This window comes from Drosophila busckii, chromosome 3R (genome assembly GCF_011750605.1).
Source record: "Drosophila busckii strain San Diego stock center, stock number 13000-0081.31 chromosome 3R, ASM1175060v1, whole genome shotgun sequence".
NCBI lineage: Eukaryota > Metazoa > Arthropoda > Insecta > Diptera > Drosophilidae > Drosophila > Drosophila busckii.
Genome location: NC_046607.1, coordinates 22,981,177 through 23,002,320, shown reverse-complemented (window position 1 = coordinate 23,002,320; position 21,144 = coordinate 22,981,177). Strand labels below are relative to the sequence as shown.

Here is a 21,144-nt window from a genome sequence, read left to right as displayed (position 1 = left end):
TGTATTGTATATTTAAAATTAATTTTTAATTAGGGAGTACAGCATTTTACAAATAAAACACTTAGCACAACAGCACAGTGAGGGCTAATTGTTTATGTTCTATGTTCTATGTACACTGCAGCTATGTTTTAATGTAGTATATATATTATATATTCAATGTACATCATGTGCAACCCAAAAACAAACCCACATTCTTTATTCTTGAATCCATACATTGGTTTATATAACCTACTTATGTATGATTATTAACTTTCTAAATCGAATATGACTTAAATGAATTGGCGTCACTGTAAGCCTACGTATCTAAAATTAATCAAGTGCGTTGCATGTAGTATGAAATTTGTAAAAGCCATAAGCTAAATGTAAATCATTTTTTTTTATATTTAAATTATATTGCCATAACTTAAAATATTATTTTATAGATTATACAAAAGGCGTAAACGCGCGCGTGTGCAATTTGAACATAATTCTATGTGAAATTAAATTTAAAACAATTTATTTGTGAAAGTGCAAAGAATGTAGTCATTTCTAGGTGCTCGCTTCGCTTTTTGTTGTTTTGGTGGTTTTTGCCCGCAAACTATTTAGTGCTAAGCACCCAAAATCGATTGATAGTTAATCCCATCCATACAATATGTATGTGCATGTGTGTAATCGTTTGTATAACTAAATATTAAGTGGTTAATAGTGCTATGTTGATTTCCTTGACCATCTTAACGCGATGCAGCATCCGCTGCAGTGCATCTTGACTAAGCGCTTGTGTGGAGTACCACACTGGCGAATCGGGCACGCAGGATCTTTCCGGTTGCAAATAGAAAACATCGTTTCGCGTTTTCACACTCTCCGGACTGTAAATAGAAAGAACGTTAATGAATGCGTATTTATGGGTGCTTAATAGTATAGACCAACCATTTGGATAAATAAAATTCATATAAACGCACTGGGCAGCGTAAAGGGTTCTCCTCGTTTTCTTGTTGCTCATAGACTTTCTTTTTGCGCGGATTAGCATCTATAATGAATATGTACAGTCAAAATCTGTAACTGCAAGCTTGTGTTATGGAAATCTTACCTAAACCCGCCTGCGGTGGATAGAATCGTAACAATACGTTACGTGTGCCAGGCACTTTTGAATTCTGTGATGAGCGTTTCCAGTGCTTCATTATGTGAGAAAATGACAGCTGCATATGCTCCTCGACAGTCTGCAAGTCACAAATTGTATTTTCGAAAATAATTGATTTTTTATATAAAGAGCTTACCGTTAAATTGAAATGCTTTGTGTTGAAGAACATGAGCGTGCTGAGCAGCACATGCGGCGAATGTGCGCCCAGCTGTTTGCATTCCCACAAATGTTCCTCCTCTACGCGAGTGACAATGTATTCTGCAAAAATAATTGATTTACAATTTGCTTCAATTAGGTGCACTAAACTTTCAGCTTACGTGAGTCATTGTAAAGCACTGAGAACTTGCGGGCAACTTCATCCAGACACTCCGTAAAGCGTTCGTAGTATGGATCATAGAAGATATTATCAATACGACCATTTACATATAGATATTGCTGAATGCCTGCAAGTGCAAGAAAGTTGTTAAATATACAAATCTAAACACTTTTTGTTTAATGACATACCTAGTACCAAATAGTATATTGTATCGGGCGCATATTCAGTGCCATTCGGTTTGCGCACCTCCTTGACAAACAGACAGAGCGAATAGTTGAGCTCATCGGCCGTCATTTGCAGCAGCTCTGTTTTGAATGGTCGCCTTCGCATTGAACTCTTTTCAATATCTGCATTCTTGGTCATGACCCACTGCTTCCAGGCATTCACACCGAACGTATACTTTAGGAACATTTGTGCATCGGGCTTCTCCTGTGGCTGAAGTGCCTGTTGCGACTGTTGCTGCAGCGCTGAATGATCCATTTCATTGCCGCGCGGTCGCTTCACCGGCGATCGACTGTTACGTGAGGGCGAGTCCAACACAGCACCAATGCTGCCGCCTGTGCGCTTGCGACCACGTGGTGCACTAAATACATAAGGGAAAGCAATTAGTATTGTTCACCCATTGCAGTTCAATTCAAACTTACCGCTGTGATGCATCGAGCATGTGATGTTGCTGGTCGAGATGATGTACTCCCATTTGCGCCATGTCATGGCCCATGGGTGACTGATTTGATATCGTATTGGCCGTCATTGAGGACTCCAGATCAACTGTGCCGGTCTGATGATGGTTATCATAATCGCCAGTAGCCATTTTGAGCGCTATTTGCAGCATATCATCGCCGTAGGGATTGTGGCTACTACCGCTGACATCCACCACTTGTTGCTGCTGCTGTTGTTGCTGGTCCAGGCTGTTCTGATAGTGTAGATTAACAAGTCCTGGATCTGGTTTAATTTCATTATCTGAATCCGAGTCTGAGTCGTGCTTCTCCTCGGCAACCATTTCGGCCATCATGAGCAGCTCAGCCTCCAATGGATCTTCGGGCATTTTGTCTTGTATCTTCTTTATCTCCTTCAGTATACCTTGGGCCGTGTTGCGCGTCGTGGGTATAAAGATCGGCACTGGTATGGGCAATGGTATAGGCACCGGAACTGGGAATGGTGCCGAGTACATGTACATGGGCTGCGGCACAAATATGGGCACAGGTACGGGTATCAGCACCTTGTTCGAATAATCCTTCTCCGTTTGCATGCCGCAATCGACCATAACAGGCGTGCACTGTTCACCAGTTGACACCATCATAGGTTTGCAGCTTATGTTTACATTGCGCACAGCCTTGGGATACGGCGGCACTGTAATAATCTTAGTTTCTGTTACCGCTGCGGGTGCATCACTGCCTATGCTACGTCTATTTGCTTGCGCATTTAATGTGGGCGAAGGTGTGCGTGCCACGTTATAATCCACATTCTTGCGCGGTCTGCCACGTCCGCGCACATCCCCAGACGGTGCAGTGGACTGGGTTATCATTGACAGCGGCGGTGGTGAGTCTGGCCTGCGACCACGTTTGCGTCGCACTGATAAATTGCCGCTGTCGAGGCTGGCCAATGATTGTACATTGGAAATTACTGGCACCATGCCGCCTAATTTCTTAGCGCTATTTTTTGAGGACTGCAAGTAAACATATACAAAATTAAATTAGGGCTCAAATTGAAGTTAAGGCTCAGCTTACCGTTTGCTGCGACAGCTTCAACTTAACCCGCTTGGGCAAGCCAGTGGGGAAAGGCGCATCGTTTTTGCTTGCACGTGAATGCGAGGCCGACTGTTTCTGCTGCGAGCTGCTGGACGATGTGGACGGGATATCACTGTCCAGTGTGAGCGGCGTCCGTGCAAATTGATTCTGGAACTGCATGACACACTGATATGTACAGAAGTTACGCATCGAACCATCCGACATGGTCAGATGATATTGCGGCGTGCTTGTGTTCTCGCAGTTGTCGCATTTGGTAACAGCGCGTGCTGTTATGTTGCAACTAACGGCGTGCATGGTGAGGCAGTTGATGGAGCAGGTTAATGTCTCCTGATCGCCTTGCAGCTTGTAAATCATATCAAAGTTGTACTTCTTCACCTTGCACCACTGGCAGCAGACAATATGCCGATTGACAATTATGTAGACATTGATGCAGATGCGGGAACAAAACATTTTTGGCGACTGGTGATCGATGCTATAGATGGTATAAGCATCGGTGCTCTTGCGCTCAAAATACTTGGAGCACATAGCGCAGGGATCGGCATTAACGTTGCTTACAAACTTAAACGCTGAGAAGCAGGGATTTGAGCAAAAATAATGCTCCTTATCGTCCAGGAGCATTTCGACGCGCACAGGCTTCTCATTATTACAGACGCCGCACATGTCCGTGCGCAGTTTCTTCTTGGGATTGCACATATTATCGTAACGACGCAGGCAGCTCTGCGAGCAAAAGTCTTTAAACTGATCCTTGTCACCAACGGGTGCCAGAAATCCCTCCTGCCCGCTGCTAATGTCCTTCTGACAGCACGAGCACGTCTTCAGACCCTTCTTGTACGTGTTTAAGCAACTGGCACAGCAAAATTGTCGCACCTCAAAGCCAAAACGTACACAGTACTTGCCAAGTGCCACAGAGCTGACTTCCTCTTTGCACGTTTCACAGTTGGAGCCAAAGGCACGCTGATAACTGCCCAGGCAGACCTCATTGCAAAAGTCCATTGTTTCCCATATGAGCTGCTTGTCGTTTACATTCAACTCTAGCTGGCAGTCAGCGCAGCGCCGATGGAAACTTTCCATGCGATCCAGACGTGCTGTCTCTGCCTCGGCAATTGTGCGTGCCACCACATTACACTCGGGCTTCTTGCTGGGCGAGCGTATAGTCGTTGCGCCAATGTTGCGCACGCGTATGGAGTGACGTTTCAGTTTGTATTTCTCTGGCTCCTCCGCGTTCAGCAAATTAAAGCAGTCATCGTTGCATATGTAGAATGAGTCCTGTTCCTGTCTGAGAAAATATTTACACTTCTTTTGCTCCTTGCACTGTATGCAGTTATTAAGCTTATCCGTTGAGCTCTGATCCAATTCATCGCCTTCAGCAGATGTTTCGTCAGCGTTGGTGGGGCTGCTGCTTTCCTGCTCAGCACTGGGCGTATCTCGGTCTTCTTCCTGACTGAGTTCCTCGACCAAGAACTTTTTACGCCGAACAAAATATTTACCAGGCTGCTCGGCAAGCAATGCATCACAGCAAGACTGATCGCATATATACTGATACGTATTCGTTGCTGCAGCATTTGCATCCGCATCCGCATCCGCATCAGCATCAGCTTCTGCTTCAACATTCTCACTGCTCTCAGCTTCGAGTTTTTTAAAGCGAAAACCGCAAACTTTTTCATTGGCACATTGTTGGCAAGTCCGAGTGCTGCCCACAATCCAACTGATAATTGTTTTGGCAGCTGCACCGGCCTCCTCCGCTGCAGCATTAGACGCTTCCTCTGTGGTGGGCTCTTCATTTTCAGTCGCATCCAGCTCCGTTGCATCATCATCATTGGGCTCTGCATTTGCTAAAATAGCAAAAAGTAATCATTAGTTTTTAAACATTATAAATTAAGAGGGAGTTATTTTAGTTTTGAGCCAAGCACCTTTAGCGCAGTCAGCAGCTGGAACAGCTGCAGCTGCAGTCCAAAAAAGTTCGCACACAAATTATTAATAAACTGAATTCAGAAATTAATTAATTATTTGTTACATTACCACTAGTTGCTGGTGATTTTTCGCCAGCTGCAGTGGCCTCGTCCGATGCATCTACATCTTTATCATTATCAGCTGGTATATCATCCATATCCAGTTCTTGGTTGGGTGACTTTGCCGCTTGCTGCTGCTCTTGCTCAGCTGCTTCTTCCTCTTCGGCAGCTTTCTCAGCATTTTCGCGTGCCAATTCTTTTTCAGCTTCCGTTACCTCCGTTTCGGGATCATCAGGTATAAGACAAACATCAGATTCCTCTGGCTCTAGCACATTTTCTACAGTATCTAAAGTAGTTCAGAGCATAAGAACATTAATATATATATATAATATATTTTATATTTAAAATTGCACTTACCATCACCGTGCTCTGGTTCATTGGTGTCATCCAACTGCTCAGCATCCGCTGTGTCATCTGCCTGCTCAGCATCTTCATCTGCATTCCCATCCGGGTCAGCATCATCGTCCTCTTGTGTATCTTTATTGTCATCAGGACTGGCTTCTGTGTCTGGCTCATCTATTCTATCAACCTCGTCTCTGCCTTCGGAGAGATTATCCTTATCGACTGTATCATTTCCAGCAGCTTCATCCTCCTCCGCAGCAGCACATCGCGAGTCACCGCCTTCTGATCGCATTTCTACATCGTCTATATTGCTAGCTACCTCAGTATCTTTTGTAGGCTCTGCTTCTGCTTCAGCTTCACCATCACCTCCAGCTTCAGCTTCATTTTCGTCAACGTCCATTGCTTCCATGGAGGCGGGTGCACCATCAACGGCATCACCGGCAGCCTGCTCATCATCGTCTTCCACGCTTTCTCCAAGGGCATCATGTTGCTCCGCACCTTCAGCACTGCTGTCAATATTGCAATGTTCCTGTTCCTCATTTTGTGCCTCTGGCTCTGGCATATTTTCGTTGCTTGTATTAAGTGATTCAGCCTCTGGATTGTCACTGCTTTTGGGCCCTGTAACTTGTTCATCTTTTGGTGCACTTTTATCTCGTGATTGACTTTCATCCATATCTAAGGATCCCTGTGAAATTTGGTCAAAGTCCTCATCCCCATCTTGCGGCAATGCTTTGGATGCACTTTCAGCAGGTGCTCTCTCTTCAGCTGGCGGTGATTCCGGCGTATCTGTTGCTTCCACATTTTCCTGCGAGTCACACTCCTCGGGGTTTGATGTTTCTGATTCAGGTCTTGCGCTTGATTCTGGACCATAAGATTCTAGACTGGGTATTTCCTCCATTTTGAACTATTTATATCAACAATCAACAATCTTGTTCCAAACTTTTACGCTTATTCAAACCAAAACATTAACTGCAAGCAAATAAATTGTTTACATTAATATGAGTTAATCGCCAATCGCTGTTTCCCGCGTCCAGCACAAATCGATTCGACGTTTGCAGCGATAATTATCGCGCGAATTGAGAGGTCTCACACCACACACCAAGCCAAGACGCACACAACGTCACAAATACAGACATACATACACAACACACGCGCATATATGATGTACAGTGCACAAGAAAACAAAACATGCGCCACAAAAAGTTAAATGTGAATATTAAAACTCTTTATTCAGTGCGGCTGATTATCTTACACCATTTTAAAAGAATTGCAATTACTTTTTGTTTGCCGCACAGTGGGTAGCGTAGGTGCTTTCTGGCGGTTGCGCCGTTTTCAATCTATATGTGCAATTTATATTTTTTCTCAAGCTCTGTAACACTGTAACACCCGGAAAAATGCTGTACTAGTTCTGCAAGATATTTGCTAACATATCGATATGTCTATCGATGCTTCTAATATTTTTCAACACTGATTACCCAAATGAGATATAAAAACTTATTTGTGAAGATCATAAATAGAAATTTTAATGTTAATGCAATGTTTAATATTTTATGCATGAATAATGTTGGTGAATAATGTCAGCAAATGTTATAGAAGTATAGAAATATTTTTCTATCTGCATTAGCAAGTATTATCCACAACATTATCGTGCAAGCAGTGCAGTAATAAAACATTTAAATAAATATGAGCGAGAGAACTATATGTTCGATGCTGGGGCAATAACTTAATATAGGGATGTACTGCTCTGCAGAACCATCGATATGTGTCGTTTTTGTTATTTCGAAATAAATAAAGATGGTCATCCTAAAATAAATGCAATATTAAGAAATCGAGTTCTGCTTAAATTATAATAAGACTTAAGCTAAATGTTTATGCGTCATTAAATTTAATTTTATTAATTTCACCATTACTCTAATGTTTATTAATATGGTTATAAAAGTAAGAAATTGGTTCAACAAGTGTGAGCTCTGTTCACAAATATCGATGCCAAGTACTTTACAACAAGTGTTCAATTGTATCGATGCGAAACAGCTGACTAAATTAAGAGTTTCATATTTAAAAAGCCGTTAAGTATTTTTGTTGCTATATTAAACATTCACTGCGAACGGATGCAAATGTTTATATTGTTAAAGCAACAACACAAGTCTTCTGATAAGCTGAAAATATTCTTTTTAATTAAAATTAAATTTTGCAATGGCCAACGATTCAACTGACGCTGCCCTGGATGGAGGTATTGGAAGTGGCAATGATGGCGTTTTGTTCTCGCCAGTTAATAGCGAAAATCCAAATTTTCAAAAATATATGGACACAATGATGACTAAGAGATCTGCAGCAGAGTACAATATGCGGCACAAAAGCCGGGGCATGGCCTTGATTTTTAACCACAAATTTTTTGCTAAACTAGCAACTAGAAATGGAACCGATGTGGACTGTGCGAATTTGGAGTGTGTGCTTCGTCAGCTGGACTTTAGAGTAAGAGTATATCCGGACTATAAATACGAGCAGATTTTAAGCGCCGTTAAAGAAGCTGCATCGCTGGACCATACGGACAACGACTGCATAATGGTGGTCATACTTTCCCACGGCGAGATGGGAGTCATATCTGCGTATGATATGGACTACTCGCTAGAGAGCATTTGGAGCTGTTTCACACCTAATAACTGCCCGTCGCTGGCCAACAAACCCAAACTATTCTTTATACAGGCATGTCGGGGCAGCGAATTGGACTCAGGCACCGAACTAAAACGCATTGAGACAGATGGCGACGGATCCATAAAATATAAGATACCAACGCATGCTGATTTTCTAACTGCTTACTCTACCATGCCAGGCTACTACTCTTGGCGAAATACCGTGAAAGGCAGCTGGTTCATACAAAGTCTTTGCGCTGAGCTTGAGGAGAATGGCAAACAGCTGGACCTGCTCACATTGCTGACATTTGTTTGCCAACGTGTTGCAGTGCTGTTCGAGTCAGCCACACGAGACCCTGAGATGCATAAGAAGAAACAAATGCCCTGCATTGCCTCTATGCTAACACGTATATTACTTTTTAGACAGAGAGAAGGATCCATACCTACACCCACACGAGCCAACTGATTATTGAATTATTTTCATTGTACACTTTTTATATATTCTTAATTTTGACTGTTATTAATTTAGTATTTATGAATGAATCCGTCGGCATCGAGCAGTATGCTTGGAAAGTAATTAATGATCTTTGAGAAATGTGGAAAAACATCTGCTTTACTAAAACGTATATCATTATGCTTCTGATATGCTTGGAGTAAATGAATAATCTCACTTTGAGCCATGATCTAAAACACGATCACAAATTAAACTAATATACAAAATGTGTTGTAAATAAATGTACCTCCATAGATTTCCAATGTTGTATAACATAGTTGAAAGCATAGATTTGGAGTTTCATAATGGTGGCTTCCGATTTTAAATCTGCAGCATTCTCCAATATTTTCTAGAAATAAAATAAATTTTTACTAAGTTAAATGAGAAATGGCTTGCCACTGCTACCTTTAAGCAAGCCTCCTCCAAGTCAATAATGTTGTGCCGAAATGCCAAATCAAAGGCCGGAAAGATACTATCCAATGGCCAGTCCTTGCTTTTCATTTGCTCAGAGAATTGACTCATGAGTTCGGGCATATTATAAGCACAAGCAAGCACAAATATATCACCAATTATTTTTAGATCCACTAATCTGGGCGACACCTCAAATGTGTAAATATATTCAAGAAAGATTTCCACACTCTCTTTGGAGACGCCATTAATTAGAAGTATGCCATTCCATTGTTTATTTTGAAAAATATCCTTTTCCAGTTTCTCTGAGGCGGTGGCCAAGAATATGCGATGGCAACGAAATTTCTTATAGCAGACTGAACCTGCTCCGCCATCACTTACAGCATGCACTTCACAGTCCGCATTGGTGCCGGAGCGAAAATACTCCAGACGTCGTTCTTTACTAGACGAACTAACCTCAATCAATGTTGTTTCACTGGCACTAAATGCTTGAGCAGTATTTTTGCCTAGGTTATTGGTATTTGGTGGCGTTGTAACGACAAGCTCGTTAGTTATGGGCGGGCCAAAGTAATCTTCTGCGGGCGGTGACACATCATTCCCTGCTGCCTTAGGCATGCCCAACTCCGTATTTTCTGTTTGAGCATTCTCTGCTGGCGGTGACAAGGCGTTTTCTTCTGCATTGGGCTCTTGTTTATTTGATGAGCCGGCTTCGGCGCTGTCATCCTCATTTGCTTTATCACTTGCCTTGGCTGGATTTTCCGACATGTCTACTATAAAATTTAAAGTACAATGTTGTTTATAAGGCTTACATAAATTTTAAATTTTATGTCAAAAGTCAGTTTGTTTTGTTGGGAGGAACTAAAAATGCTCTAAATTTCAGTGGGCATCATGTACTGCAAGCTACGTCGCCTGGATCTGCTGCGCAGCGGCAAAATGTCCGACTGTGAGCTGCATGTATCATACGTGGACAAATACAAGCGCTGCTCCTGTCGTGAGTTCCGTTGTCATAAAATTATTTTGGCATCTGCCTCGGAGCAGTTTGAGCAAATGATAAACTCACCAGAGTTTCAGCAGGACAAAAGCGTTATGTATGTGAATGATGCTTCTCCAGAGGCATATGAAACCATGTTGCTCTATATTTACACCTATGAGATCTATAATGCGATAAACGTAGACATGTGCGTGCAGCTGGTGCATCTGGCAAACAAATATAAATTGAATGACTTTGCCGAGTGCTACATAAACAAGCTGATGAATCAGCATTGGCCCATGGATTTGGTATTGGAGGTCTTTCACCTGGCCAATGAGAGCAATAATCCCAAGATGTTGAGCTTAGTATCGGAGGTGAGTTTAAACATTTTATTTTGACTTTATAGACATAAAGAGATTACTTTCTGTTGCAGAAACTGGTGCCAATTGCCACGCAAGTTCTCAACGACAATTCCTTTCTGAAACTCAATGTGCGTGAGCTGAAGTCACTGATGGTAATACTCAGAGCCGTCAAGACCATACCTGATAGGGAATTGCTGTTGGCTTTAAAAAAGTATCAGTCGTATAATAATTTACGCTATGAGAATATGGTTTGCTTCAGGCAATTCGTCGAGGTTGCCAATCTCTTTGGTGAAACACTTTTTGGCACCGATGGCACTTTGTCTATAGATGGCAAGGATACTGATAATGCCAGCCCCAGCATGAGCCGCAGGCCTTCCGAATGATACATACATGGCAAAAATTACTGTTTATTAATTCAAACTTTTTACAATCAACGCAGCGCTTACAAAATAGTTATAATATAATTAATATACTCTGCTATATATAGTCTAACTCAATATCAAATGAATTGAGTAAACAGAACAACGAATCTTAGTGTTAATGATATAATATATTCGTAATATGCGCCTAAGCAGTAGGTCGCGTTTGCAGCAATACCCCTAGGATCAGGAAGCAACTGTTGCTGGTACCACATCCATACTTGTCTTAACACTCAGAAAATCTTCACTATCCAATAAAACATCCTCTTCATCGCTTAACTCTTCCTGGGTGTAGTTTACATTATTACTAACTATATTAAAAGCTGGGTTATCTTCATTTTCCAGCAAGCTCGCTTCATTGTCACTTGTGGTCTCCCCTTGGGACATGTCAGGAAGCACCTTGTCTATCTCAAATCCCGTCTGTTTAGTGCTAAATTTACAGGCCACCGCAATGCGCAGATTAACTATAAGCGCAAAGAGTTTTACAACTGGCCCTACTTTTAGTTTTAGGCGTTTGGACAAATCTTGACGTCCCAGTAAGAGCAACGCACGTCCATCGATGTCCTCATCGAAGAGCATTTTGGCAATGCGCACAGATTTAAGCGCACGCTCCACAAACTCATACACATCCCAGTTGGTCCAGTAGAGTGGATTACTCTTCAACTGATCCATGTCAAAGTCTGTGTTCTGCTGCCAGAGGCGATAATTGCGCGTGTACTGTGGTCCATAGTCGGACACAATGCTCTTGGCAATGGAGAGGCAGCGCTGGTCGAGCTCAAAAGGCTCGTCATCCAGAGACTCAGGTGTAGGTATAGGTGTTGGTGTAGCTGTAGGTGTAGGTCGAGGTGTAGGAGCAGGTGTAGATCGAGGTCTAGGTGCAGCTGTAGGTGTAGGTGAAGGAGCAGGAGCAGGAGCAGCAGCAGGGGCAGTCACAGGCGCAACTGCTTCAAGCTCACGTTTCGGTTTGGGCTTGGGCTCAGTTTTTTCCGCTTTAGGTGCTGGCTTAGGCTGCTCAGTTTTGGTTGGACGACTTGGCGCCTGCTTGATCAGCTCTGGTGGCACACGCGGTGGCTTCACCGTCTTGGCGCGCCACTGACGCCAGTTCTCGGGCGCATATGGGCAGCATTCGCGCAGCGCATGCATGGAAAAGGAGAAGCGTTTGGCATTGCCAAAACCACGACAACCCTCCACTTCGCAGGGCATGGGCGAGCCACGCTGCTGAAAGCCAGGCGGAGTTTCCAACTCATGCGAAGTGGCCTCACACCAACCAATGGGATGCAGATCGGGACTATCATCCTCCAGCCAAAAGTAATATTCCGCAGGCCAGCAATCCAGATGCAACTGCACGCGATAACCTTTGCGTGTAACCACCGTAGCAGGACGTATGAGGCAAGGATTACGCTGATCCACAACCTCGAGTTTCATGCGTGCCTGAAACTCCATCGGATCTCGTGCTGCGAAAAGCTCAGCGGGCGCTGCCTGACCGCCCATTTCTTTGATATAGGAAGACCAGTTGAATACCGCATTCTGATAGTCTGGTGGCACAATGAGTTGCTGGCGTCCCTCATGCCAGCCGCAATGATGTATATAAGGCGAATTAACATGCACCCAAAAGTCATAGCAATCATCCCAGCCATCGAAATGCACGCGAATGCGCTCATCCAGTTTATCCGCTACAGTGGCCACACATATCTTGCCAGTATCATTCAAGTCCTCCGCCTCTAGATGCATGCCCACGCTAAAGCCATTTAAATCCGGTTGTGCTACATCATTGAGATGCGTAAATAATGCACGTGGCGCTGCCTTTGCATTTGTCTTCACCAGGTAGCGACACCAGCTGAAGCGTTCAGGCTGCATTCCCTTCGGCGGCTGCAAAAGGCGCGAAGTGCGCTCACACCAGCCTGGCGGAAAGATGTCCATGGAGTCGGCATTTACCCAAAAGTCATACATGCTGGAGTAGCCATCAAAGCTGAGCTTCAAGCGATAACCGCGCACCTCCACAATGGTGCAGACGCAAAACAGCGAACAGTTCTCGGGATCTATGGCCTCCAATTTCATGCCAAGCTCAAAGCAATTGGTGCTGATGGGAAATGGATTGAGGAATAGATGTATGGGCGCCGCATAGCCATTGTTCTTGACGTTAAGGTACTCTGTCCAGCGAAACACGCGCTTGCCTGTTGAGGATTTCGACTCGGGCTTCTGTTGCTGTGGCTGCTGGGCAGGCGCAGCTGAAGTAACAGTTGCTGTTGGCTTTGATTTGGCTTCCTGGGTGCGCATCACTTTGCTGGCGCTGCCACCACTGGCAGCACTGGGATTACGTCGCTTATGTGCGCGTCGCACGCAAGCCAGCGAACAATATTCTGTAAATTAAACAAATAAAATGTAATTTTTTTATCGCAACAAATTGTGTTTTATATTTACGTGGCGCTAGAAAATCCGAGGCAGGTCCATGATATTTACAGCGTGAGCATAAATAGAGCAATGGATGTGTACTAGTGTTGGGTCTGCGTCCGGGACGATCGTAGAGGGCACGCTCAAAGTAACTAGCGGGTCCTGTGCGACGCTCGCAGCGTTCGTTAAGCTGCAGGAAATTGAAGCGATTGAGCTCAAAGCGCATGCGAGAGTTTTGTAGCGTGCCCGGCTGTTGCTCGCGCCACTGCAACATGTTGAAATTTTGTTGCATGTTCATCTTAAAGCTGCTCAGCGCTTTCTTTTCTGCCCAATGCTCCACAATTTGATCTTGCAGCTTGGACAGCGGCGTTGTATTCAGATTAGCTGAGGTTTTGCTGGGAGGCGAAGTGCTGTCCACGTGCTCATCGCAGCGCAAAGATTTCTCAAACTCTTCCTTGGAGAGTGGCAGCGACTCAGCCTTGACAATGCTCATGGTTGAGGTCTGAGGCTCAGCCGCTGGCACTTGCTGTACTTGTGGCTGCTCTGCGGGCTTTGGCTGCACTGCGGGCTTTGGCTGCTCTGCCTCGGGCACGGGCACAAATATAACCTCCAAGTCGCTGCTGCTGTTGCTAGAACTCTTTCTGCTTGCAATTGGCGTTGGTGTGGCCGACTTCTTTTCTGTTTGCTTTTGCTCTTCCTCATCACTGTCATCATCATCGATTGTTATGGTTTCTATGGGTTTTGTCTGCTCAACCACATCCAGTTCTTTCGCCATTATAGCCACCGAATGACGACGCTCTGAGGCATTGCTCGGTGCATTTTCAGGAACAGGAGCCACCAGCGATTTGGAACGCTGCAACTTGGGCGAAGCCTGTTGACCATTTGTGGCAGCTTCAGTATGGTCGGTGGTTGTTGTTATTGTTGTTGTTGTCATCGTCGGCGGCATGGCAATCATAGGCATGCTGCTATCATCTAACTTCATCAGCTTCGATCCATTTAAAGTGACAGCAGCAGCAGCAGCAGGAGCAGCCGGTAATGGAGTAATCTTAATATCCGGCAAAGCAATTGCCGAGTTGGTGGGCATGAGTAGGCTACCTGTAGCTGCAGGCGTTGTGGGCGTAGTGGGCGTGTCTCCAGCTGAATTCTTCCTTATCTTAGCCTTCAGGACCAAGGGCTTGCCTCCGTTTGGCTGATTTTTTGCTTTCCTTAGTACAAGCGTGCCCGCGTTTGCTTGCGCTTGTACCTGTCCAAATTTGAAGCAAATTTTTTCCACCGCTGCTCTGCTTAATATAACGGGAGCACGTGACTTTGCTATCAATGATACTGATGAGCTCGTAGTTGGACTCACTGGCGTAGTGGCTGCAAATGAGGGCATAAAGAAAAATGCAACATTAATATAGCAAGAATATAAATACAAATAAATATTTTTGCATATCTGTACACACACAAACATGTTTAATGTCGCTTTGTTTTTGATAAAAATCATTTTTATAATGAGTCACTAATTAACGGGCCACAAGTAATTGGAAAATTTAATTGAATCTATAGAGTTAGTTGCTGATCTCCAATATTTTGCAACGTATTTTACAGTTGCTTTTTGTTTGTCAGCCAATTGCAGCTGCATAAAACAAAAAGATACAAAATAAAAAAAATAAGTAAACCTGATCATCACTACACGCCCGCCCGCGATTTTTGCATTTACATACATACATACAATTAAATAAGTATGCTAGTTTGTTATATATGCACACTATGTATATGTGACGTTGATAAATAATCATAAAAACAAATTAAGTGCAAGTACTTTGTAATTTGTTGCAAGGCAAAAGTCTGTGACATCAGCTCAAAATCAAATTTCTGTTAATCAGTGCTCGTTCCACGTTTGTCAATTGATTTTATGAAATTACAAAAACAAAAGCTGACAATTTGTGTCTTAAAATAGCCACATGCAACAATTATGTATTTGCCGTTTGCAACAAATTGTAAAACATTATGAAAAAGCAAAGTCACAGCAACAAACTTTAATAGTAGTAAGCATTTTAGAAGAAGAAGAAGCATCAGCAGCAGCAGCAACAGCAACAAAAGCAGAACTAGCGCAAACAGCAACCACACACAGCATAAATTAAAGTTGTTTTTCTTTTGTGTTTTTCAAAAAATTAAATTAATGTTAGAATTTATAATAGTAAGAAACCTACACACACACACACACAGCAGCAGCAAACACTCACGTCAACTAAATGAGACTCGCAACGAAAATGGATTGAAATCGAAATCGAACCGAGCCCCGTAGTAGTAAACGACGCACACAGCTAGATAGATATATATTGCTTATATGTTATGTATGTATGTATGTATGTAAGGCAGTAAAAGTAAGAGCAAATACATACATACATGTGCACACGATCAAAAATCAGAGCTACAACTAATTATATAATTTAAAAAAAGTTAAAACTCACCCGATTTCTGTGGCGCAACTTTGGCTGCTGGTCCTGCTGCTGCTGCTGCTGCTGAACTCAGCAGCGTCATCATACTAGGCGCTGCGTTGACTGCTGCTCCATTTGTTGTTGTTGTTGTTGTTGTTGTTGTTGCCTGTGCCTTGGGCGTAGTAGTAGTAGTAGAGTTCTTGTTGTTATTGTTGCTGGCATTAGTTTTGCTTGATGTTGGTTGATTATTGATAAGCGACAGCAAAGAGTTGGGATATTTATTGCTAACCGTGGCAGGGACAGCAGCAGCAGCAGCATTGTTTTTCAATTGATTCTTTAGAAGATTATTATTCATGGACGTCAGTTTGGCTTTTATGGTTGCAGCATTATTATTAATGATTAAACTGTTATTATTATTTAAACTATTGGTTGTAATCGTTGCTGTTGTTGTTGCTGGAAGAGGCTTGAGCAAAGAGGAATAAAGAGGCACAGGCAAATAGCAGATTTCCTCCTGGTGTTGGGTTTTCAAAGTGCCAACAGCCTGTCCCGGCTTTAACGCCATTGCTATTGGCAACTTTTGCTTTGCTTGTGTATCCATTTTACTATATTTTTTATTGTTTAAACTGATTTACACAAGCACTTGTTTTGGCAGTTGCTAAAAAACTTGTATTCAAAGTCAATCTCGTTGAGCGTCCTTTTTACACTTTTCAATTTGCAAGGCGCATACAATTCACTGGTATTTTTTGTATCATATATTTTTAAAGCACGGCTGGCGCCCAACTTGTCGTATTATATAACTTTCTACAGCATTATATATATATTAAACTTTAACTTTACGTTTAATTAAAATATTCATGCTGTGCTGAGATTTTTTGTTGTATAAAGTTTTATGTGTGCTAACTATATAGCCGTTGGTATTTTTGCTATGGATTTTATAGAGTTGTCGCACTCGATTAAACGCGTATGGCAGTTCCGCAGAATTGCTTCCTTTTACAAAGTGCACCTAATCGGTCTTGCGTTGTTTTACACTGCAATAAATTAAAATACATTACCAATTAGTTAATAATTATGAATATTTAAAAACCTATAAATACAACTTCTTTGTTATAAAACTATAAAGCTGCTAAATTCAGCGTCAAATTTCGCGCCTAGCACAGTGCCGATTTCCTCTAGACAAGTTGGCAGCACTTGTATTGAATATTGTTACCATTTTTAGGTATGCTGCATGAAGATTTATGTTTACTTGAAATAACCACAATACCTGATAACTGCACGCTGCTCAGGTAGAGCACGCAGGTCAACTAATGTATTTTTACCTAATGCATGCATATTTATGCCTATGCTGTATATATAGGTAGATTTGTTCAATGTCAATGCTTAGGCAATTGTACATATGTAAGAGTATGTACCTTATCTGGGCTTTGTTAATTCTGCCAAAAACATAATTACAAACTATTTGCTTTTGTTTTTAGAGTTAGATAATGAAAATCTTTAAACTTACCTTCAGGATCTTACAGTTTAAAAAGTATAAACAAAGCTATAGACACAAGTTCACCAGATGCTGTTATGCTAGGATTTGGCTCTCCAAACTGAGAAACAGGCAAGGGCTAAAAGAATATATTTGCATAATGTAAAAATTTAAAACATTTTACTTAGTTGCAATTAAAAAACATTACCTATGTGAATGCTGGGTAAACGTAAGCCGTAATGCTTGATTTTATTCCAGTGCAGTGAAATGCAAACAATTTGATGCTTCTTTATAGTATTTCAATTTTAATTGGTTCTAGCTTTTTTGGGCTTAGAAGTTTGCACTAACTATAATACCTTTAAAACTTTCAAACCCTAATGAGGAGTTCTTACCAGTGCGACGTTAAAATTTATAGTGGCAAAAAGCATGCGTGTGTATTTTAATTTGTCGATCAAGTGGTATTAATGTGGCAACCCTGCAACAACAATATACTGAAGACGGTTACTTTTAAAATGAAACTCACTCTAACTTGATCCTGATGCATAATTGTGCCTAGGATTTTCAATAAAACAAAATTTTAGGCTTGACATATACTCCGACTTTCAGTTTGACAAAGTTTTCAGTTAGTCTATTATACAAGTTACTATTTGAAATGTTTTTGCGTCCTTTGGTAGAATATTATATTATCAATATATTATGACATAGAAAATAATAAACTGAAGTAAGAAACCTCAGCTAAAATACTTTATTTATACTGATTTACATTTTTGTATGGTATTATATTTTATATAAACATTAAAATTGTAGCATATTAAACGACAACAATTAAGCGACAGTGTTGCAAACTATTGCTTGAGGCAGTGTGGTAAAACACGTTGAGTTGGCAAAGAGTGGTAGTTTTTTTTTGTTTTCGGTGTGAATTTTGTTAATGCTACTAAAATTATCAACAAATAAAGTTCATTAACTGTAATAAACACAAAGAGTAAATATAATAAGCATTTGAGTACAAGCGCGTTAGCGAACATGTCAATAATCAATAACGATGACACCATAATGCCCATAGATGAAGATCCGCAGGGTGAGTTGCTGGGTGCGGTTATTCAGTTATTGCATACTTATTTCCATACTCTTCCAGTTATTATTAATGAGGATGAGCCGCCAACTGGACCAGGCATACCAAATGGACGTTCCATGGATTCGCTGCGCTCTGCGTTTACCAATCGTAGTACTACGCCGGACTCCTCCCACAACTCGCTGGATACAGTAGATGCAGGAGTGTTGGATGATCGTTTGATTACTCAAGTGCTGGAGCTACAAAATACGTTAGATGATCTTTCACAGCGAGTGGATTCAGTTAAGGAGGAGAATCTGAAATTGCGCTCAGAGAATCAAGTGCTTGGACAGTATATAGAGAATCTCATGTCAGCCTCCTCGGTGTTCCAATCCACCAGTCCGAGTGCTTCTAAAAAGAAGTAGGGTCTATGTTCTATGTTTCACTCCCAAATATGCCTTGTCACTCAGATATGTACATGTATATGTATGTTATGCTAACTATGTAATTGGTGTTTGCTACTAATTATGCTCATTGTGCACAATATTTTTATATTTGTTAGATGTTAAGCTTATATTTGTGCTATATTTATATTTATTATAAAAAGCTGCATATTTTTTATTTATTTATACATATTAGCTAATTAATAAATCAATATTAACCCGCTGCAAATTTTGTCGTTTGAATATTATTTGCGCGGCAATGGCAACCCTGTAACTCGAACAGCTGCTTTCACAAAACATATGTATGCATGTATTTGTATTTAACAAGCAGAGAAGCCATTCCGTTGTTACAAAACGTAGAAAGCGTGTAAATTAGCTTCACAAGCAACTTTACATTTTATTTTAAAGTTTATTTGTGAAGCAAATACCAAGGCAATTGATGACCGTGTGCATAAACAGTTTACAATTATAATACATTAATTGGGAAAAAGGTGATTGCGAAATACAAACATTACTTTTGGACACCAGTGTTGCACAACCTTCAGAAACAAATCGCACACACACATACATTACTTACATTATTACGATTATTGTTGTTAATAAAACATATTCAATTTATATGCCTTTATTTTTCTATGCTACGCCAACGCCACAAAGGAAGTCAACGTCATACCGTATCAGCACTTGCATACGCAGCGGAAGCAGCAGCAGCACCAGCAGCAACAATAACAACAACAACAACAACAATAGCAAGTGTATAGCAATAACAAAGGCAAACGGCGCTTTTTTGTGTCTCTGGCGAACAACAATCATAACATTCGGACTGAGATTTGTTTTTATAGCGCACACTCTCGTAAACAAGTACACACACAATCAGCAGAACTGCAAATCGAATTAAAAATGTGTTGACCTCTTTGCGCACACATACACACGCAAAATAACAAACACACACGCACACTCATAACGTTGGAACGCGGTTCTTTGTGGCGCCCGGAGCGTCACTACCTCTCCCGCCCATCAGTAGACAAACGTGCAATTGTAAAGCTGTGCAATGTCGTTCTCTGATTTCGATGCCATCTATGAGGATGAGCAGCTGGATGATCTGGAGCACTTTCAGGATCAAACAGTGATGCCAGTGCCCGAGCCTATTATCATACGCGGTGCTGGCAACATGACCGTGTGAGTATACATATATACAAATGTATTTATCTATATAGATGTATGTCAAGGCTTTTGCCACACACATATTTTTTGTTTTGGGTGCTGATGACCTTGCCGCAGCTGTCAATGATTGACTGGCTGCATAATAGACAATTATTAGTAATCCTAAAATGAATAACACTTGTAGCTTACTCAATTAATTTCCCACGCTCTCTTACTCTCTCCATCTCTCTCTCTCTCTCTCTCTCTCTCTCTCTCTCTTAGATTTGGCCTTAGCAATCGTTTCAACACCGAGTTTCCTTGCGGACTGCTCTCACGCGTTGCGCCGGAGGAATTCAAAGCGACCATCAGTCGCATCAATGGCATTTTGAAGAAGACCCTGCCCCTAAATGTCAAGTGGCTTTTCTGTGGTTGTGTCTGCTGCTGTTGCACGCTTGGCTGCTCCCTTTGGCCCGTTATATGTCTAAGCAAACGCGTAAGCCTTTAGTCAATGTGTTTTTAAGCTAAAACTTTTGTTTTGCTAACTTTTTGCAGACACAATTAACTCTGGACAAACTGCTGGAGTGGGAGAACAGTCACCTTTATCATAAGCTAGGTCTACACTGGCGCCTGCATAAGCAACAATGTGATTCAAATTCAATGATGGAGTATGTTATCTTAATTGAATTTATACCCAAGACGCCCATTTATCGGCCCGACTAGAGACATTTGTAGCTATTGGGTTATTTGGGTTGGGTTCGGGGGACAGGGAAATGGGGTCCTAAATGTAATTGTAAAATAAAACACTAGCAGCTAACAATTATTTTGCTTTAGGCGTTTACTCTTTGTGCAACACTAACTCACATATACACATTTTAAGCTAGAGATAGTTTATATATATGTATAAATATATAGATTGTACTTAGTTTATGTAAATTTGGAAAGAGAAAATATAGCTAGTAAGAAGAAATCATTTCTCTGCTAGCTTAGGTCGTTTTTTTTCATTATTCTCGTTTTAGTTTTTTAAAAATGAAATTTGTTTGAAACTATTGCAATATTAAATACATTACTTGTTAAGAACAATTCACTAAATTATACTTTGCTCCTTACTTGCCAGTTTGAAAATAACTTTTTTAAATGGGGGATTTTTAGATAAGACAATTTTATTTATGCATTTGTTTTCATTTACATAATAATTTTACTGTTTGCTAGACACGTATTGGTTTTCCAGCATTTTACAGCTTGGAATTGCTTATATATCACTATATATGTATACTATATATATATATAAGTGTGTGTTTTAGTTTGAAATTTCTTAAGCTATAGCTTAACAGCACAAGCGATTATGATAACTTCCATTGGAACTATCAGAACAATAAATACATTTTAAAATTTTATGGTTACAATGTTCTTA

At 41.3% G+C, this 21,144-nt stretch overlaps 7 protein-coding genes across 9 annotated transcripts; 4 read left to right on the top strand and 3 right to left on the bottom strand.

The window, feature by feature from the left end:
• Positions 1–33: 33 nt before the first annotated feature.
• Positions 34–6,904, bottom strand: LOC108603160 (zinc finger MYM-type protein 4). Its single transcript, XM_017991715.1, has 11 exons — positions 6,810–6,904; positions 5,548–6,501; positions 5,201–5,476; positions 3,161–5,013; positions 2,078–3,099; positions 1,622–2,016; positions 1,435–1,560; positions 1,254–1,375; positions 1,067–1,196; positions 907–1,006; positions 34–845 (listed from the first exon to the last, which is right to left on the bottom strand). The coding sequence occupies exons 2-11, from the start codon at positions 6,428–6,430 to the stop codon at positions 671–673; spliced, it is 5,082 nt and encodes a 1,693-aa protein (XP_017847204.1). The 5' UTR covers positions 6,431–6,501; positions 6,810–6,904; the 3' UTR covers positions 34–670.
• A 707-nt stretch (positions 6,905–7,611) lies between these two features.
• LOC108603164 (caspase) lies at positions 7,612–8,677 on the top strand. The gene has a single exon (XM_017991721.2). The coding sequence runs from the start codon at positions 7,726–7,728 to the stop codon at positions 8,626–8,628; it is 903 nt and encodes a 300-aa protein (XP_017847210.1). The 5' UTR covers positions 7,612–7,725; the 3' UTR covers positions 8,629–8,677.
• LOC108603163 lies at positions 8,640–9,873 on the bottom strand. The gene is made up of 3 exons (XM_017991720.2): positions 9,061–9,873; positions 8,903–9,004; positions 8,640–8,846 (listed from the first exon to the last, which is right to left on the bottom strand). Exons 1-3 carry the CDS (start codon positions 9,826–9,828, stop codon positions 8,688–8,690), a joined length of 1,029 nt encoding a protein of 342 aa, XP_017847209.1. The 5' UTR covers positions 9,829–9,873; the 3' UTR covers positions 8,640–8,687.
• Positions 9,874–9,880: 7 nt separating this feature from the next.
• LOC108603165 lies at positions 9,881–10,794 on the top strand. 2 transcript variants are annotated; one of them, XM_017991723.2, is made up of 3 exons: positions 9,920–10,054; positions 10,138–10,407; positions 10,467–10,794. In XM_017991723.2, exons 1-3 carry the CDS (start codon positions 10,016–10,018, stop codon positions 10,776–10,778), a joined length of 621 nt encoding a protein of 206 aa, XP_017847212.1. In that variant the 5' UTR covers positions 9,920–10,015; the 3' UTR covers positions 10,779–10,794. The 2 variants fall into 2 exon arrangements, with proteins under 2 accessions (XP_017847211.1, XP_017847212.1); XM_017991722.2 differs by having other exon boundaries at positions 9,881–10,407.
• Positions 10,795–10,989: 195 nt separating this feature from the next.
• On the bottom strand, positions 10,990–16,308 carry LOC108603161 (lethal(3)malignant brain tumor-like protein 3). The gene is made up of 3 exons (XM_017991716.2): positions 15,662–16,308; positions 13,236–14,564; positions 10,990–13,174 (listed from the first exon to the last, which is right to left on the bottom strand). The coding sequence occupies exons 1-3, from the start codon at positions 16,224–16,226 to the stop codon at positions 11,001–11,003; spliced, it is 4,068 nt and encodes a 1,355-aa protein (XP_017847205.1). The 5' UTR covers positions 16,227–16,308; the 3' UTR covers positions 10,990–11,000.
• Positions 16,309–17,930: 1,622 nt separating this feature from the next.
• LOC108604036 (short coiled-coil protein) lies at positions 17,931–18,741 on the top strand. The gene is made up of 2 exons (XM_017993293.2): positions 17,931–18,174; positions 18,232–18,741. Exons 1-2 carry the CDS (start codon positions 18,120–18,122, stop codon positions 18,570–18,572), a joined length of 396 nt encoding a protein of 131 aa, XP_017848782.1. The 5' UTR covers positions 17,931–18,119; the 3' UTR covers positions 18,573–18,741.
• A 173-nt stretch (positions 18,742–18,914) lies between these two features.
• LOC108604034 (cysteine-rich hydrophobic domain-containing protein 2) lies at positions 18,915–21,127 on the top strand. 2 transcript variants are annotated; one of them, XM_017993292.2, is made up of 4 exons: positions 18,915–19,081; positions 19,252–19,769; positions 20,016–20,226; positions 20,286–21,127. In XM_017993292.2, the coding sequence occupies exons 2-4, from the start codon at positions 19,642–19,644 to the stop codon at positions 20,451–20,453; spliced, it is 507 nt and encodes a 168-aa protein (XP_017848781.1). In that variant the 5' UTR covers positions 18,915–19,081; positions 19,252–19,641; the 3' UTR covers positions 20,454–21,127. The 2 variants fall into 2 exon arrangements, with proteins under 2 accessions (XP_017848781.1, XP_017848780.1); XM_017993291.2 differs by having other exon boundaries at positions 19,248–19,769.
• The last annotated feature ends 17 nt before the right edge of the window (positions 21,128–21,144 follow it).

Excerpts from the sequence above, each read along its gene's own strand:
- LOC108603161 (XM_017991716.2), bottom strand. The coding sequence starts at position 16,226 with ATGGATACACAAGCAAAGCAAAAGTTGCCAATAGCAATGGCGTTAAAG. Across the intron at positions 14,565-15,661 it reads AGTTGCGCCACAGAAATCGG|CCACTACGCCAGTGAGTCCA; the intron begins GTGAGTTTTAAC and ends CCTCATTTGCAG. Across the intron at positions 13,175-13,235 it reads CTCGGATTTTCTAGCGCCAC|AATATTGTTCGCTGGCTTGC; the intron begins GTAAATATAAAA and ends TTTAATTTACAG.
- LOC108603163 (XM_017991720.2), bottom strand. The coding sequence starts at position 9,828 with ATGTCGGAAAATCCAGCCAAGGCAAGTGATAAAGCAAATGAGGATGAC. Across the intron at positions 9,005-9,060 it reads TGGAGGAGGCTTGCTTAAAG|AAAATATTGGAGAATGCTGC; the intron begins GTAGCAGTGGCA and ends TTTTATTTCTAG. Across the intron at positions 8,847-8,902 it reads AACATTGGAAATCTATGGAG|ATCATGGCTCAAAGTGAGAT; the intron begins GTACATTTATTT and ends ATCGTGTTTTAG.
- LOC108603165 (XM_017991722.2), top strand. The coding sequence starts at position 9,952 with ATGTACTGCAAGCTACGTCGCCTGGATCTGCTGCGCAGCGGCAAAATG. Across the intron at positions 10,408-10,466 it reads TGTTGAGCTTAGTATCGGAG|AAACTGGTGCCAATTGCCAC; the intron begins GTGAGTTTAAAC and ends TTTCTGTTGCAG.
- LOC108603164 (XM_017991721.2), top strand. The coding sequence starts at position 7,726 with ATGGCCAACGATTCAACTGACGCTGCCCTGGATGGAGGTATTGGAAGT.
- LOC108603160 (XM_017991715.1), bottom strand. The coding sequence starts at position 6,430 with ATGGAGGAAATACCCAGTCTAGAATCTTATGGTCCAGAATCAAGCGCA. Across the intron at positions 1,561-1,621 it reads AATATACTATTTGGTACTAG|GCATTCAGCAATATCTATAT; the intron begins GTATGTCATTAA and ends TTGCACTTGCAG. Across the intron at positions 1,376-1,434 it reads AGTGCTTTACAATGACTCAC|AATACATTGTCACTCGCGTA; the intron begins GTAAGCTGAAAG and ends TTATTTTTGCAG.
- LOC108604034 (XM_017993292.2), top strand. The coding sequence starts at position 19,642 with ATGTCGTTCTCTGATTTCGATGCCATCTATGAGGATGAGCAGCTGGAT. Across the intron at positions 19,770-20,015 it reads GGTGCTGGCAACATGACCGT|ATTTGGCCTTAGCAATCGTT; the intron begins GTGAGTATACAT and ends TCTCTCTCTTAG. Across the intron at positions 20,227-20,285 it reads TTATATGTCTAAGCAAACGC|ACACAATTAACTCTGGACAA; the intron begins GTAAGCCTTTAG and ends AACTTTTTGCAG.
- LOC108604036 (XM_017993293.2), top strand. The coding sequence starts at position 18,120 with ATGTCAATAATCAATAACGATGACACCATAATGCCCATAGATGAAGAT. Across the intron at positions 18,175-18,231 it reads CATAGATGAAGATCCGCAGG|TTATTATTAATGAGGATGAG; the intron begins GTGAGTTGCTGG and ends ATACTCTTCCAG.